This window comes from Mesoplodon densirostris, chromosome 4, assembly GCF_025265405.1.
Source record: "Mesoplodon densirostris isolate mMesDen1 chromosome 4, mMesDen1 primary haplotype, whole genome shotgun sequence".
NCBI lineage: Eukaryota > Metazoa > Chordata > Mammalia > Artiodactyla > Ziphiidae > Mesoplodon > Mesoplodon densirostris.
Genome location: NC_082664.1, coordinates 163791913 through 163810605, shown reverse-complemented (window position 1 = coordinate 163810605; position 18693 = coordinate 163791913). Strand labels below are relative to the sequence as shown.

Genomic DNA, 18693 nt, shown 5'->3' with positions numbered 1-18693 from the left:
CACCATGCCTGGATCTAAATCAAATCGTGGTTTCCGGTTTTACATCCTGGAAAGAGAGGATTCGGGAGAGGCGCTGTCACTGTGAGCGCTGACAATGGAGCTGGCAAAGTACTAAAAGGGTAACAACATTCTCCTCCAATTTTATGATCATCATTGGGAACCCAGCATTTTGACGAAGTGTTCAAACATCGGAGAATGGAGTTGGTATCATGTTGTTAAGAGCCACGGCATTGGGCCTTATAGTTTGATTTCTGAAAGCCTTATAATGAGGGTGGAGTGGATATACATTCCATTCTTTGGCTGTATTTTTGTTCAACAAAGCCTGCAATTTTCACTCACTTGAAAATGTAATTACAGATAATGTTTGCATCAGTAGCAAGAATACAATAAGCACATGGGGCACGAAAACTCCACTCCAGTCACATCCTCTTAGGTTACAACGCGAGTCTCCTGCTAAGAGTAAAGGCATTTCGACAAGCTAATATCTGGTATGAAATGGTGGTGTGGGTTAGACCAACCCAGGCATGAATTCTACACTAACTTTTCTGTTGCCCGTTCCTTTACTCTGGATAGCTACGCAGGAAACGCACATCTCTGATTTGCTGAAAACCCAGAGTCCCATCAAACGTTTATGCACTTGAGCAAAATGCTATGGAAAGGTCAAAGGTGTACTGACACTTGAAAGGGACCAGGGGCCATGGCTGAGTTGGTCACCACTGTCAATCATCTAAAATCCATGTGTTATCATGTTCAGAGACACTTATTCTACTGCCGACCCCTCTGGCTCATTTATGAAGGAGGAGGTAAAACTGCAAGTAACTGTAGAAAGGACACAGCAGCAAGTCACCACATGAGGGGGACAATGCGGACCGAATGCCACCCAAGAGCTTTATTCTAATTCACAAGAAGGCACACTATGGGCTGGAGGCACCCTGAGAGAGGTGTTCCTCTAAATCAATGCAAAAATCAGGAAGTTGGAAGTAAATGCAGGGTGGGATGCCAGGTGTCTAATGAAATCCCCCAAAGAAACTTCTTCCTGGAAGAGGCAGTTCTCTCTCTCTTTTTAAAGTTTATTTATTTATTTTTAACATCTTTATTGGAGTATAATTGCTCTACACTGGTGTGTTAGTTGCTGCTGTATAACAAAGTGAATCAGCTATACGTATACATATGTCCCCAAATCTCCTCCCTCTTGCATCTCCCTCCCACCCTCCCTAACCCACCCCTCTAGGTGGTCACAAAGCACGAAGCTGATCTCCCTGTTCTATGTGGCTGCTTCCCACTAGCTATCCATGTTACATTAGATAGTGTATATATGTCCATGCCACTCTCTCACTTCGTCCCAGCTTACCCTTCCCCCTCCTGTGTCCTCAAGTCCATTCTCTACATTTGTCTCTTTATTCCTGTCCTGCCCCTAGGTCCTTCAGAACCTTTTTTTTTAGATTCCATATTATATGTGTTAGCATACGATATTTGTTTTTCTCTTTCAGGCAGTGATCTTTTAAATGAAGAATAAGGAGCCACCTTAACATTCAATGTTAATTGCTTCCTTATCTCAGCTGTAAGTAAGACCCTACCTCTAGCATTAAGATATCTTGACTTTGCTATGGTGCCCCTTTCTTCTGACAACTTTTACAACACTCTTGCCTTCTAAACTCAGAAATTGGTCTGGCTATGAAACAAAATCAAGAAATTTATGTGAAAGAGCACATAAAAAGCAGGTTATTATTATTAGGTCATAGCTAAGAAACTATTTCATACTCAGGATCCACAAATTCAGCTGCCAATTCGCCAACACATCTAGAAGTTCAACCTGTTTATGGTCATACAAGGGTCTAGGGATCCCTCAAAAGACACAGCAACCTTCTGGGCCAGAATGGAAGGTGGCACAGCTGAAAGAGCTCAGGCTTTGAAAATGGATGCAGATACGTGCCTTTACCTTCTAGAACCTCCCTTTCCTCATTTGCAAAATTGGAACAATACAACTTACCTTGCAAAAGTTTTCTGAAGATTACTGATAATTTATACAAATCCCTTAGCTTAATGGCTGACCCACAGTATACCCTAAATCAAGAACAGCAAATGTCATAAAACATTTCAGAAAGCGTACCCACAGGAATGCAACATCCTTTAAAGCGTTAGGAATCAGAATTAGGAGAAACATACTAAAAAGAAGTATTTCACTGTCAAAGAATTACAGTTTTGTTGACACCAGAAAACATATTTTGGCTTCTAGGTAGACATTATTTTATTGAACAGACAACTCAAAATCAATTTGGATCAGAAGTATCACGTTCTGAGTAGACCTGAAAAAAACAAGACACAGTCAGAGGCGAGATCAAGGCCATCCTGTGGCTCCTGAGGCTGACAAGGGTCTAATTTTGGTCACTTTTTATGATAGGTGGACACAAAATCTTGGCCCAATTGAAAGGCTGCCTATAAAGTCAATTAGACGACCCTGACGCTAAGATAAAATGTGCCAATTACAAAGAACTCATCAAGTTGTAGAGAAACATTTGTAGTATCTGCGAGGCAGACCCCCTCAAAAGATTCTGCCAGATTTCATCCACAGACCTCATGTTCCTCTCCCAACGATGTCAGAAACAGCCGTCATCTCGGATAGTGCCCAAGTTCAGCCTAGCGCAAAGTGGTTTGCTACAGGGGCAAGGGATTCTTGGTTTGGGAGGTCACGTTCATGGCCTGGGGGGCGGGGCGGTGTCTCACAAGCAACATTACTCTCTTGGCCAGAGGGGGTGCTGCGTGGCCTCTGGCCCACCATGGAGGACATTCCTCAGCTAATGGACTCAGAGGAGGCTCTGAGCTTCCCAACTGAATCTGATCATGTCTGATCTTAATCAATCAAGTGACTTAAAACGTTAGGAGCAAACCTTCACACTAGCTGTAGCAGCTCTGGCTTCTCAGGACTTCAAGGACCTTACCGGCTATGTCAGGAGAAGAAGGGCCTGTATAGTACAGCAGAAAAACAGTAACTATGATGACTCCTGTGGCGGGATGCACACCTCCACCCACTGTGCCAACTCCTAAAATCACTGATTCCTCTTCCAAGTCCTTTCCTCCTTCAGAGACTCTCCTGGCATGTTGTGGCCTGAGCACCTAATGAGGCCAGCAGGTGGCAGGGTCTACAATACTCGCCTCCACGTTCACGTCATTGAAATTGTTTTCTTAAGGGTTGGGTTTCTGCATCATGTGAGAAGCAGCCTTCCTATGGGGCAGCTGAGTCTCCTCCCATAAGAAAATCAAGATCTATTTCAGCTGATGTAGAGATGGGCTTTTCCAAATGCATTTATGGAGATACCGGGATGGAGATATTGCTTTTTTCTTCACCCCATCCCAGAATGCAAGGTCTGACCACGAGTTCACAGTTAGAACACAAACTGTATTTTATTTCTCAATCATCAAGCAGAAAGAGGAGAGAGAGAGAGAAAAAAAGTCCGTCTTCTTAATGTGGTCCTGGGGACGGAGCATTTTCTGCAGGTCTATATGGAAGCCATACTGCTGTACGGGTCTTTGGCTGAGACTTTAAAGCATGAATGTTCTGAGGGAGAAAACATTAACTGGTCAGCTGTAATGAAGTTTCCCTGAGTTTCATTCTCCCAGGAAAGGCAGGTGAACTTGCAGTCGATCTCAAGTACCACAAAGCTGTAAAATATTTAGGTTTTAACTCCTCTCCCGACATTAGCTTCACAATAATTCTGGGGCACAGGTAAGAAGCGTATCTTATTATACTTATTTTCTAGATGAGGAATTTTGACAAGTCACCTGAGACTTGAAGGGGGCATGGAACAAGTCAGAAGACAAGCCAGGAGAAGGCAGGAGACTCTTGTTTAGTAAAGGACCCTTAGCCTTCAAGGATGACCTTCTAACGCATTGCTGGAGAGACCATAAAGCCATGTCGCTGGTGATGCCATTCTGCTACACACAGCAGATCTCGACGCAGAGCAAGCGTCCCTGACAAGCAGAAACGACCCATGAGGAAGTTCTAACTCAAGGTTAAAATTCACACATAGCCAAAAGAATTAAAATGGTTTCTATACGAAGAACAATCTTTCCTAAAATCTTCCTGAGAGAAAAGAAGATTCTGTGGCAGGGGCTCAACTAACAGGAAAAAAAAAAAAGCTCTGCCTTTAAGTCTCCTCTTCAACACGGTGCTCTGTGAGGGACCTGGAAACACCAGAAGTAAGTAAAAACCTGCTCGGAAGTGCTCTAGTAATACAGAAACGGAAGAAATATTATTGCCCATCAGTAGATGCTGGCAGCAACTTTTTGCCGTCGAAGAGGAAGAGAGAAGTAGAAAAAAAGAGGAAAATCTGGGCTTTTTGTGAAAAGAAAGAAGTACCCTGACAGGTCGCACTAGAATGTAAAATGTAGGTGACTTAATATTGTCTCGAGATGGAGCTGCCAGTCGTATTAACCAGCCATCAGGGCTTGCGTGTTGCCTGTGAATCCTGATGCTCAGGCAAGATGGCGGGGTGGACCACGGGAGTCACAAGGAAGGATGCTACAAGCACGAACTGAAGGGAATAATTGCAGTTGGAGGCCTCCTGGTGACAATTTTGAGAAGGCAAACACAGCTGCAGCAGAGCCAAATAGAGCAGGCCAAGACAATGGCATCCGTAAAGTCAATCATTCGAAATATGGTGCCCTTCTGCCCAACCAGAAAACTCAACACCCCTTCTGTAGCCTAGGAAGTCAAAATATAGTTTTATGCACAGAAACACACAGCTGTGCCAGTGGAATTTACTGCAAGTGATGACCAAGGTGTTTGGACGCTGTCCTCCCTCTCAAGGCTGTGGTTCTGAGAACTGTCTTGTGGACGGATGTGGCCCCTTCTCTTGAAATTTAGGAAACTGCTCAGAAGAGGGATAATGAATGGGGCTTAGAGAAGCCCACTGAATTTTAGAGAAGATTCAAATAAAAGAACAGAAAAGATATACATCAGGAAAACCTAGGAAAGGCAGAAAGAAAACTTCAGGAAGAGCTGTTCTGTTGATGACCTAAAGAAGTCTGGGTTAGGGTACAAAGAATCAGGAGTGCCGAGTCAAAGCATAACAAAATGAATATCCATTAATCCGCTACCAAAAGCTTTCCTTCCTTAAGTTTTTTCCTATTATCTTTCACTTTTGTTATTCCCCAAAGATTTTTTTCCAAGGAGAAAATGAAATGTCAGATTTCGGCCTGCATTTGCTTCACCTGTGTGACACCCAAGGTCTACTCTGGAGATGCACAGAGAAAACAACGGGGTGAGAGGTGTGCGTGCATGTTGAAGAAGGTTTACACCAATTTACCTCCTTACAGCTGCACAGATCTCCCATAACTTTAGCCTTTTTAAGATGTTCAGCTGATGTGTTGGAGTCCCACTAGACACAATCAAAATTTTGAGCTCTTCTTTCAACAGCAGTAGGAAGCTATGGGATAATGGTATGGACCATACAAGATGGCTGCAGCAGGCAAGAAGCACAAGGTGAGGAATTTGGTCTGGTGGGCACCAGCGTATCTACACGAAAAAATATCAGTGGAGGGCCTACTGTCAGGCTTCTGTGAAGAGTCTTTCTTTCTTCCTACTTGAAACCTATAAGGTCTTGACAGTAGCAACAACTCAGTTGCAACTGAGAAACGTCCCTAAGTCTGGGGACTTTTTGGCAAGGAGAGAAAAGCCACTCAACTGGGTGGGAAGAGTCTCAGCTTTTTACCCAGAAAGTATGACAGGACCATCACAGTGAACCTCTTTTCTGTCCTCTAACAAAAGCTACTCTGAGGTTCTGGGCCAGAGTCAAAACAAAGTCCTAAGAACTACTTCTAGCAGTGTCACATCTTTGGTCAAGATGTTAATAAACCTTCTTGAATCTTAAACGTTTCAGTTATGAACGTAAGAATCCATTAAACACATGTTACATTGTACACGTATTTCCTAACTTTTAGAGCCAAAGGCCATTAAATGGAAGATATTTTAAGAAAGTGAGGAATTACGCCCAAGCTAGTTTTCCATATATACATTTCACCTATATTTACATACATACGTATATATACATGTGTGTGCACACATTTTGTATACACATTTACAGCCAGGTGAATAACAAATTATTTTCCTCTTTTAGCCTAAAGGACCAACTGATTTCGTGTCACATAAATGGGGTACAACTTTCCTGTTACTGGGGGAGACCAGGAGATAGGAAGACATCATTCAAGGAAAAGGATCTAAAATACCACCTTAAAATTCAACGAGCCCGGGACTTCCCTGGTGGCGCAGTGGTTAAGAATCCATCTGCCAATGCAGGGGTCACGGGTTCGAGCCCTGGTCCAGGAAGATCCCATATGCCTCAGAGCAACTAAGCCCGTGTGTCACAACTACTGAGCCCATGTGCCACAACTACTGAAGCCTGCGCGCCTAGAGCCCATGCTCCGCAACAAGAGAAGCCACCGCAATGAGAAGCCCGTGCACCGCAATGAAGAGTAGCCCCTGCTCGCAGCAACTAGAGAAAGCCCGCATGCAGCGATGAAGACCCAATGCAGCCAAAAATAAATAAACAAATTTAAATTAAAAAAAAACTTAATGAGCCCAAGTCCAGCTATGAACTCCCTTCTGAAAAGACATGAAAATTAAGCCTTTCAGCATAAAAACAGAATTTTCGATCCTAGTATGGAAGCTGAAGACCTATTCACTCCCATGACACTCCAAAAAAAATTTTTTTAAGCTGTTTAAAAATGATGTCAAATGTCAAAGAAATCAGCTGAAATTAATTGCCTTCTCTCTGAGGAGTGAGTCAGCACCATCATCTGTGAAGCCCGGAAATCTTCAGTCCTGTTTGAGCCTATAAATGTCAGACAAAGCAGCTGCTGGGTTGGGGGAACTTGATTTCCATGGTCATGACAGAGCCATCAATAATCTCCCCGAGAAAACAAACCTCTGACTTCTTTCATTCTTAAGGCTTAAAATCCAAACACTTCACGTACCCCATTTTTGAAGCACTATCACTATTAAAGGAATCCTGTATCTATCTGTCTCTTACCCTTCTGCTGATGTAAAGGGAACACAGATCATTTAAACTGAGGTCTCTTTCAAACAGGTTTCTTTATTTAAAATCTGACCTTAAGTAAAAGGCCACACAAGTCCGGCAGAAAAGTTGAGAATAATAAACCAAAATGGTATTTTAGTCTAAATGCAGCCTAAACTTAATTTACATGCATATTTAGGAGGGAAAACTGAAAAAAAATGGGTCTAGTAATTTGCCAGCAAGTTGGCTCTGAGGCATTCATTCAAATGGAGTAATTAAAATTTAACCAAAAACCGAATTTGTACTCATCTGTCATTTTGAGAGCCATATGATTACATATTTATTAGCATTCCATTTAAAATCATCAGCTGATTTTAAAGCATCACTCTCAGTATCTGAACATAATATACAATCTGCAGTTCATAAAACCGACTGTTCATAAAACTCCGGGGGTAGCACTGTGAAAGCGTAAATCTCAAATATGCTCACAAAGCATTTCAACCACATAAGTGGAATTGTATTTCTATAAAACTAGTTGGAGTAATCACTTTCTGTCGTGATTTAGAACAAATGGGCAGAGTGAAGCTTTTGAAAATCCCCTGTATGTTTCCCCCTTTCTTTTTAAAGTCCTTTCGGAAGAGTCTAAAGCTCACACAGTAAATGAAAAAGACAGTCCCAGGAGGAGATTGGGGGGGGGGGGTTCCATCCCTTCACATCTAGATTCAGAGCATGAGAATATTGGATGGCACAATTAAACAGTGATGATGCTAAAGGGGGATAATTATTTTACAATTACCTGCTAGCATCACATTTACCGCGCTAATTAGTTTTTGTGTCCCACCAAGGTTTTTCCAGGAATGTGCAGCTCCGTTTCCCTTTTAGTTCAGCGAGAGCTTTTTCTTAAGGAAAAATAAAAACACATTTTCTGCACTGCTACACAAGTAGCACAGCACCGTTGCCGGCTTCCTTATATTCACCACCAGCTCCCTGATAGTGGAAACACACACAAGGGCACGAGAACGGGGAGGTGTTAAAGAACTGGAAATCATTCGTACTTTCCAAAGCCTCCCCGCCCCCTTCTGCAGTTTTGTAGAACACATATGACACTGAGAAATAGCTAACTCTTCGTGATGGCCTAATCCACCAACACAAAGCAAAAATCCAAGCTTCTGCCGAAAAAACAAAACCCTCCAGTACTAACACTCTAAATTGGAAATAAAGACTTCTTAAGTTTGGGGGAGGTTCAGCACAGGAAGTGAAAGACATCAATGACTTACTGATTTATCATGGGGCTCCCTGTAATGTGTTGAAAATACCCAGGTTTTCCAACGAAATGCAAATAAGAGATACTGGTAGTATAAACAGCTGTGGGGTTGGTTGCTCCAGTGACATCAGACCCCCCACCCCCCATCATCCATGTCTACATATAAGCCTCAACCATGATCACGTTTATCAGATTATTACCCGTCTTTTCATGAGAAGGGAATGAGTGTTGAACCTGTAAGAAAACCACAAGGTAAGAGTAAGGAGAAATGAAAAGTCTGGGGATTTATGTAAAAAAAGGAAGGAAACTGCAGTCTTTTATCAGAGGCCAAATATACTATTATTATAGTGGTGAGAGCAGGGGTGGGGGGAGGACATAACCACTCGGAGATGGAAAACATTCTTAATGATCCCATGAACCATTGGGTTCATACCTGAAAATATTATCTTCTTTTCATCTTGTCTAGCAAGGTTCTTATTCCTCCCAGCTCACCGCATCTCATCAAAAGATGCCAGAGTAATCTCAATCCAGCAAATTACAATTAAATAGCAATACTCAACAATTACAGTAATACCTCTAACCCAGATCAAAGATAACATTAGTGTTCTAAAATGCCAACGTGGGAGGAGTTTCCGGTTTCAGGAAGCAGCTGATACTGAGATAGGCACTGAGAAATCCCACCTGAAAATGCTTCTTTAAAAATTTCCTTTAAGAACCATATACACAGCTCTTCTTTTAGAGTCTTTGCATTTTAATTTCCTCTCATGTCTATCAAGGAATTGGGTGACGAATCTCAGTGCTGTATTTTATTATTGGTAATGGCATTTCCTAAATATACTTTAAATGCCATATGGAAAAAAAAAAGGGAACTCAATGTCTTTGACCTTCATCTTGCTGGTACTCAGTAAACAAAAAAAAGTTTTTAATTGAAGTATATTCTCTTTAGTTCATTAGCATATGGAATAACAGTGTGAATTTGAATCAAACAAGAGAGTGATCAGTTCACTCATTGAATCAAATTAGAGAGTCAATCCTGAATCGGTGATATGTATTTCCTATAATGCTCCATCATTCTCAAGTGACAATTATGGTTTCCCAACAAAAACTCAGTCCTCTCTTCTCTCCTCATCAACACATAAACATGCATTTATAAAACACACGCATGCACACGCGCACACACACACAAGCAAACCACAGCTTTGCCATTTACTGCCTACATGGCATGTGCAAGAATGTAATCTCTTTAAGTATCACCTGTAAAGTGGGTGCAATACCCACCTTGCATATCTACTATGACAGCGTACGTAAAGTGTCCTGGCACATAGCAGGCATTCAATGAATGACTCACGTTCTTCTCATTTTAGTGGGGAGAGGGAAACAGTAATTACACTGCCTTCTTGGACTGGTCCCATTGCCCCTCTACTAGCTTCTTCATCTATAAAACGAGGAGGTCTGGTGAGATGGTCTCCAAAGCCTCTTTCAACTTTAACAATTATGTCCCTAGAACTGCTGTCCAGTTTAATTAGACCCTGATAGACATCTTTCCAGTTATCTCAACTTGGGAGGACTCAACAAAAAGGTTAATGCACCAAGTTGACTCTGGATAACTTTTTTTCCTTGTCAGTAAGGTTACTCACCGAATGTGAAGAAAATAAGATTTCGTATTAATTTACTGGTAACTTCTCCTCAGCACCTTATTCTAACATCACAAATCTGAACTAACATGTTTAAAGGTGCATTCATAGATTTTTCCACCTGTAATTTCTCAATTCCAAGATAGCATGTCTTAGATTTTCTGTTTAAAATTTGTGTAAAAATTCAAAAACATTAAAAAAAAAGCCCAATGCATACATACGATCATTCAAAAGGTGAAACAAAGAAAGACACTCATCCCCGACTCCAATCCAAAACCAAGTGCCCCAGTTTAAAACAGAATTTTTAAAATATCAGTTGTTTTTATTTTCATTATGTTTTGCAAATGACATTCTATTTCATTACGCTTTTTTGCAAATGACATTCTAAACACAAAGACAACAAACCTTTGATAGTTAAGATTATTTAAAAGGTCCATTTCCATGTACAGTTTTGATGTTGAATGTTTAAAACCCCAAGACTTTGAAGCCTATGTCATAACAATTCTATACCCACTACAGAGCCTTAAACGATATGGGCTCTTCAAACACTTGATGGCTCATGGGGCCATGAAGAGTAATCATTTACCTCAAAAGCTATTTGTTCATCTGCCTTGAGGACTCAAACATATTACATCTTGCAAACTTATCTAATATATTCTTGTGGGAAAACGTCATTGAAAATATGTTCTACTGCTTTAGAAAATCAGCACCAGAAAAGCCCTGTGCTTTATATAAGTTCCTTTTAGGAACAGGCCAACAATCTAGCTGACGGCAATTTAGTCCGAATGGCAATATACCATAAACAACCACCGGTCCAGAAAACAATAAACCCGCAAAGCTATCTTGGTGATAAGATATACTTCGTGTGGGTTTGAAGCATTTTCAACTTATCACATTCCTTCCCACGCACTCGTATTCCCCAAAGACAGTCTCTAACGTGAGTTAATTACAAACTCTTGGAAAACATGCTACAGTATTCTCAGGGCTAAGGAAACATAAAATCATTATCTTGGAAACAAATAATAAAGTTATCATTTACAAATCCTCTGTTTTTCTTTTTTTCTAGGTTCAATTAAGCAAGAGTTGAGAAACACCGAAAACAATTTGAGTTTGATTCCAAAATAACTAACACATGGAAGAGAAGTGGGTAGAAGTTATATTAGGATTTGTCTAGCAGACTCCATCACTAAGACAAAAAGGCTCTATTCAGAGCAAACAGTTTGAATGAGCCACATTCATCCACCAAATGAAAGGGACAAATTAAACTTCCATAATTAATAATTTAACTGACAAGAGATAGCATCTTTCAGAGGCCATTAACACTTTACATTCAGAGAGTATTCTTAGCAGGCGACCATCATTCAAAACCACGATCAAGCCAATTTTTTGGTTCGGCCCCAACTCTCTTACAGAGGAGAAAACACAGAACTTTCAAACTAGCTAATGTGCAAACATGTAATAAACGCCTATACAGATAGCCATTTTAAGAGGGGGGAGAGGACAGAGATCTCTCAAAACAAGTATCATGGGAACACTACTAATCAAGATTACGTTCACAGAGAAAACTGCCAAAGGGAAATTCAATATTTTAATTTACATTATCTGATTATCTTAGTTGGGACAATGAACCTGATCATGTGTAAAAAGCAAGTTAACATTCTTAATACCAACTAGAAGGACAATTCACATTTAACAGACTTTCATCCCTCTCCCCAGCTTTTTTTTTTTCCTCCCAAATCCTAGGGGCTCAAATAATTGGCCACTGCGGAGTTTCTCAAGAATCTCTCAGCTCATAACATTTAACATCCTAGAAAAAGAATCTAGCACCGTAGGGGAAAGTTAGTTGCCAGGGAAATAGATCATAAAGCTCAGAATGGCCTGAAAATTGCACAGGATAGAGCAAAGTGCCAAAAAGAATATGAATATTATCTCAGGGTGCGTACAATAGGAAGCATTTTATACGTACTCTTACCAAGGATAGCAGTCCCTTTTTCACTCGATTAATTGTAGCCTAGATTCACTATCACATTTCTTGCCTGACAAGAGACAACTGTATATATTCCAAGTCTGAAATTGACACAGACCTTTCAGACCCACTCCTAACAACCTTCTAGGTCGTCTTTTCAAACAACTCCTGAAATACAAGCAGATCCCATTGCCTTCAGAGTGACCCAACTGATAAGAGAAACTTTCCTATCAAGACTAACGAGCCCAAGAAAAATTAGGCATATTTTCCCTTCCTCAGGAATCCCAGCTCTTGACTTCTCCCAATAAACTCTCTACTCTAGTTTGACGACGTGTAAAACAACCAGAATCACATTAATTATTAAACTATAGACTGCATATCAGACAAATCACCGTGATTACCTAAAAATTACCACTAATTTCTTCAACAGAGTACACCTGGCTATTTTCATGTTTTATAATTATCTCCCCCCCACCCTTTTGTTTTTCTTCTCCCCTCCTTCCACTCTCCCATCCTAGGAAAGCAATCTTTGCAAAGAGCAAGTCAGAGAAGCGAGCAATTTGGTAAGAAAGGATCTTTAAATGGGCCACGAGAGCTCCAGCAGCCCCGAATTTCAAATGACACCAGCGTGCACGCGCGCACCCCACCCTGGGACGCCGCGCCACGCTCGCCTGTCCCCGCGGGCCAGACCCCAAGCCCAGACCCCGGGAACCCGCGTCCGGCTCGCCGGTCCACGCTCTCCGCCCCACCCCGGCCACCGCGCCCCGCTCGCTGGTCCCCGCCGCTCCTCCAGACACGCTCCCACCACCCCGCGTCCAGCGCCGGCTCCGAACCACAGGGCGCGGCCGAACCGGGGCCAACCCCGCGCCCCCGGGGCGCAGAAGCGCCACAGCCCGCCCTCTCCCTCCGCGGGGCTCCGGGCCGGTGACCTGGAGGCGGCCGGGCGGCCAAACTCACATTCGGTCGGGAACTAGCAGGCGGCCCTCAACCATCATGTCCGGGAGGAAATCCAGCTTGAAGGCAGAAGTCATGTTCGCGGCGCGCGCTCTGCGCTCGGGCGCGGGGGGCGGCGGTGCGCGCGGCCGAGCGGCGGCGGGCGGCGGGCGGCGCAGACGGGCAGGGACAGGTGCGCGCGGCCTCCCCGCGGCGGCCGCCCGAGCCGGCACTTGTCACATTCTCTCTCCGCGGCTCTCCGCCAATCCCCGCCGACAGCCAGCGCCCGGGCCGCGGGCTGCCCAGCGCCAGGTGCGGCGACCGGGGGCGGAGCTCCGTGCCCGCCGCGCCGCCGCTTAACCCCTGCGGGCCCGCACGCCCGGCCCCCGGGGGGAGGAGGCGGCGGAGGGACCGCCCCCTGGACAAATCGCCCCCCCGGCCTAGGGTCCCCGGCATCCAGACACGCACACTTGTCCCCAGCGCTGACTCTGTCCGGTCCCCTATTTCCAGGAGCCTGGCACGAGGCCCGACTCAGCCACCGCTTGTCGTGGCTTTAGTACCACCGTATTGCCCAAGGCCGGTGCACTCCACGAGCGCACCCAAACTCCCCAGCTGAAGCCACGAGAGACGAATCATCACGGGGGTTGTTTAAATGCTCCTCGGTGGGCTGTGCTCGCCAGTGTATGAACTCAACTGAAATAGCATTCGTGGTTGAGCCAAAGTAAATATCAGATAAACGGCCCAAGTGACATTTGCGGACTTTTCCGTGCTATACAAGGAGAAAGATTCATCAGTCTCTGCACGATTATATTTTCTTTTGTATCATCTTGAAAACATTAAGAAGTACACGGGACTAAAATAGTGATAAAGCACGTTTTCTTTTAAAACGATACATCACAAGTTGGTCATTTCGAAGTACTTAAATACAATGATTTAAAAACCAACAGTGTGGCTTCATGAAAAGAGTGTTAGGTCTGTAATGGCCATGAAGCTTAAATACTCATTTAAGATTTGTGACCGATTTACTAATAGGACTTGAGAAATAGGGCAGAATTCTCACAAAGAAGGGAGTTTAATTTTCCCAAGTGACTTGTGAAAATTCTTAAAAGTATTTTTATATGGTGATGTTCTAATTTGGCACTCTCATCATTGTTTTGTTGCTTCGTTATTTAGATGAAACTGAAATTTTCACAAAGTCACCAGTCTGTAAAACTTCTTTGTGGCCTATTTCACATTCTAAAGCAACCTCATAAATTGCAAACCAGAAGTCTTATAGTTTGCCTCTTTTATTAATCATCACTTTAAATTTTATTTTGAAATGACATCACACTTGGGGGTGTATTCACAGTAGTAAGAGGGTTAAACTAAGTCACGTGGAGTTAATTGTATCACGTGGTGTTAAATGTATCAGACAACATGGAGAAAAAATTGTTTTCATCTTTTCTCACCAGTTTCTTGTGTTATAATGAGAATTGATCATCTTTAGAGATTGTGAAGACAAATGGATATTTATATACCAATATTAAATCCACATATCAACTGTAAATCCAGGCTTGCTGCATTGAGCAATTTGGAATAACAGGCCTGGTGTATTCAATTAAGTCCATACTTAATTGACTTGATTTCCTTCTTCAGCTGAACAACATATCTGGCTTTTGACCAAGATGGTTCTAATTCCAAGACAGATATAGGGCTAGGACTAACCTTCAGTTGAAAATATTGCCTTTCTGAGGAATCAGGGCTAGGTTCATAAAGAACTGAAAAAGAGGTGTGGTAAAATCAATTCTTATACCCCAAATGCCCCAACTTTTCCTAATAATACTAAGCTACATTTTTTCCCGACCCTAGCTACTGCAGGCTGCCTTTGAAATTATAAGAATTTTGTTGGTCTTTCAATAACCTTAATAAAGTAATTAGCCAGATAAACGAGACAAACCTTGACAGTTCATGATTTTCCAGACATTATTTACATAACTCCCAAATGTATATAAGCAGCTGACTCTATAATAAAACTATCTGAAGAACGAACTAACAGAACTGGCCTCCAGAACAGAAGCAAAACACAACTGCATTAATCAAAAAGGAAAATATTTTCAAATCCGCCATGGAATGAAGCTCCATGTACATCTACATTCTATAAGGTAGAAAAAGCATCATTAACACATAGACTTCTGAAATATTTATTCTCTCCTTAATTGCATGTGAATTATTTGGGAGACACTGTAGGGAAGGCCTCTTACTGACTTAAGCCTTCTCAGCAGTTTGTTAAATTCTAGGCTCAAATCCCTTGAGGCAATAGTGGATTCAAAGCAGCTTTTAATCATACTATAAGGAGGGTGAAGAAGTATGTAAGTAGGTCATAGAGAAAGAATTACTAGTGCATAGGTTACTGCCTTATTTAACAACTACAGTGAGTCCCAGAGTTTTCAAAGCACATTTGCTTTTGCCATTTAAAGTTAGAAGCAAAACCAGGGTCAGATATAAAAGAAAACTCTAACATGAAATACAGTGACGAGGGGAACCAAGGAAAGCTTCTGGATGTAGCTGAGCTGAAACAGTTTGGCTGCCAAATACATAAATAATAGAGTGATTGCATAGGCACTTAATTTAGGTGCCAGAGAGAAACAAAATATACATACACACACACATACCCTATAGGGTTTTGTTTCTATGATCACAGCACCTACACAAGAGCTGTTTTAAAAATACAAATTTTAGGGCCTCCCTGGTGGCGCAAGTGGTTGAGAGTCCGCCTGCCGATGCAGGGGATACGGGTTCGTGCCCCGGTCTGGGAGGATCCCATATGCCGTGGAGCGGCTGGGCCCGTGAGCCATGGCCGCTGAGCCTGCGCGTCCGGAGCCTGTGCTCTGCAGCGGGGGTGGCCACAACAGTGAGAGGCCCGCATACCGCAAAAAAAAAATAAATAAATAAATAAAAATACAAATTTTAAAACCTCTTGAGCTTAAAAACAAAAACACCCAACTAAATACCACCTGATGAAAAGCTTCAATTTCTCATCTGACTGCTTTGCCAGAAGGAAAAGAAAAATCTAAACTCGATGGGGCCCCCTTTTTTAATTTTCACGCCGTAACGAGCCATCAGGTATCCTGTTTTGGCAGTTGGAATTATTTTGCAGACAGCTCGTCTGGGCCGCTGCTAAACACGTGGGGTTCAGTGAAGCTATTTTATAGCCAAGGATCTTATCAACAGCAGTGAAAGGGGGTGAGGCCACAAGCGAGCCCCCCTCCTAGACCTGACCTGGTAGGTGACACCTCTGTGTGCTGACATCCCTAGGGACGGGGCTGCTGGGAACAATGCAGTTTCCTCACCATTTTAGCTTCACTGTAGAAAAACCTTAAGCTATTCCCGAAGCCCATCCCCCTACCATCCCTAATTGTCTATTTTTTTTTCTTTTTAATCAACTTGCTATTCATTTCCCAAACAAAAGGCAATTCAAGAATTGGAAGCACTTCAAGGGAAAGTTTCTGAATGACCTCATTTTATATGAGGCCTTCCAAGGCAACTGGGTGCACTGTGCTGTTTCAGCACACACACACACACACACCCATGCCTCATCTCAAACTGAGTTTTCTCCAGTGGTCATTGTTTGAGCACTGAATTATCACTGGCATTTAAAAAAAAAAAAAAAAACCTCTCCATAGAAACAGAATGCTAATAAATGTGTTTGTAAATGGAGTCACACTGCTCGAATGGAAGGTATCCTACTCCTATCACCCACCTTCATCAGTGAACCAGGATAGAGCCCCCTGACTATAGATCTTTCAACATTTTTGCACAAAGTTTATACCATAACTTAGAGACTGGAGTCTGATAGATAGTGATGCACGTTTATAACCCAACAGTTAATTTTCTTCTCCTGCAGACAGCCCTGTATATTTTGTGACAAATTTCCATTTTTTAATTATTCCTATGCATAATGTCACGGGTTGCAATCTCTTTAAAAGCAGTAGACAGTCGGCCATGCAACTACAGATGTACCAATACTGTTCCATCTCCTCAAACAGCCACCTTCACAAAAGGGTTTTTCTCCCCTCACTCCTGGCTCTTTATTAAAAACTAGAATCCAAAACATCTTTCCCCATCACATTTTCAAATTCAAATTTTATTAAATAGCTGTTCCATTTTTTTTTTTTTTTTAACCCAGTGTACTGAGAGCTGTTTGGAGCAAGAAAGGCAGGCCCTAGAAGGGGGGGTTCCCAGCACTGGGCATTTTCCAGCCAATAAGTTTGAAATCCACATGAATTTGAAGTACCTGGGAAAGTATCTGACTTTGCGGTCATGTGTTTGTTCTTGGCTTACCCCAGTTTCATCAGCAACTTGTAAAAATAAACAAGTGTCTTTATGCGCTTAAAAAATCCCCAAATAGATCCTTAAGTGATACATTATACATCTATATTTTCTTAGCTCCATAGAGGTATCCCTTAAAAAATACTTATATCACCAATCAAGTTTAAAATGATCTTATTTAACCCCCCCACCACTTTGAAAGCTTCTGGAATGGTGACTTTATCACACTCCTAAAACGACTTCAGTAAAGTCACACGCCAATAAAGATGACATCGTTATTAAACTCTGATTTTACATTTGTACGGGAATTTTAAGCCGTCGCTCTCCCTTGAGAACAGCTGCTACTGGCTTTTTGCAATCTTGTGTTTTTCTGAATCTGTTTTCAATAGAGCCAAAAGACATAATGGTGAATCTCTCTCCCTTCTGAAGAGACCCTCCAACGGAAGATGGGTTCTTTGTATACATACCTTCGTGCTCGGAAATGAGATGCCCCTTTAGGGTTTCCAGAAGTTTCCATTCCAAGGGGATGAAATGCTAATACTGTGGACCTGTCAGACCCTGAGCCCAACCAGCCTATCACTTCCCTCTCGGACTTGCCTTTCCCTTTTCCTCCTTTCTCCATTATTCCCCCTGCTGCCTTATTTCCCTCCCCCTTCAGCTTTCTCTTTCTTTCTCCCTCTTTCTCTCTCAAACGAAAGCCAGACAATGCCAGCCAGTCTCCTCCACAGCTGTGGGTCTGAGGAGGCAGGTGACCACAAAAGTGAAAAGTCTTGGTGGCTCATCTGTCAGGGAAATCAAGTTTGCCTCGACCAAGGCTGAGTTCTCAACTAGGAACAGCTGTCTCTGGGGTGCTTCCTTTCCAGACATCATTACAGGGTGGAGGGGGAGGATGGAAGATCACGTCCCATGAAGTGAGTAAATATATGAAAATTGGGAAAGAGAAGATTGGAGAAAGGGTGGGGAGGAGAAAAAGGTTGGCCTGGTGATATGTACACAAAGGCACTCAGAAAAAACAACCTCTGAAGGAATGTCCCAGCAGCCTCTTGAAGATACTGAGATTTTTCAAACTGTATCAGGTAGCTTTATCTGGTGCCAGCCCGGCGGTGGGAACAAAATTTATACCTATCAGAGTGGGGTTTTGAGTTCTCTGGCAATCTGCCCTTGAACACCCACCACCCCCAAGAACTGTTTTCCCCAAATGGCCAGAAGTTCTCATCTTACTGTCACATGCTGTAAATTTCAAAAAGAGAAACTACTGTTTGATGAAACACAGCAGCTGAGCAGCGACAGCTGGGTGGATATAGCAGTAGGCGTAACATTAGGTCTAGAGAGAAAGCAGCAACAGGTGGGGGCAGAAAGGAAGTTTTAAGACTTAGTGGGTGGGGGAGGGGGGCGGGGGGAGGGTGTTGTCTGAGACTGATCTTGGCGAGAAGCAAAATCAGGACTTGAGAGGGACTCTCCGGAGGCATGAAAGCCCCACTGGCCTCAATGTCCCTCCTTCTTCTAAACAAATACATCTTGAAGAAGAGGAAGGATTAAAGAGACCAAATGCTTGGATTGCGTGTAAAAGAGAAC

At 42.7% G+C, this 18693-nt stretch overlaps 1 protein-coding gene across 2 annotated transcripts in view; it reads right to left on the bottom strand.

The window, feature by feature from the left end:
* CELF2 (CUGBP Elav-like family member 2) overlaps positions 1–18693 on the bottom strand; it is a 524675-nt gene that overhangs the window by 293080 nt on the left and 212902 nt on the right. Inside the window, exon 1 of one of the 2 annotated variants that reach the window (XM_060097600.1) lies at positions 12835–12921. The exons of the other annotated variant lie outside the window; for it this stretch is intronic. Within the exon in view, the coding sequence (XP_059953583.1) occupies positions 12835–12908 (74 nt within the window). The 5' untranslated portion in view covers positions 12909–12921. Of the gene's footprint in view, positions 1–12834; positions 12922–18693 lie in introns of those variants that run through there. 2 annotated transcript variants of the gene reach the window in all.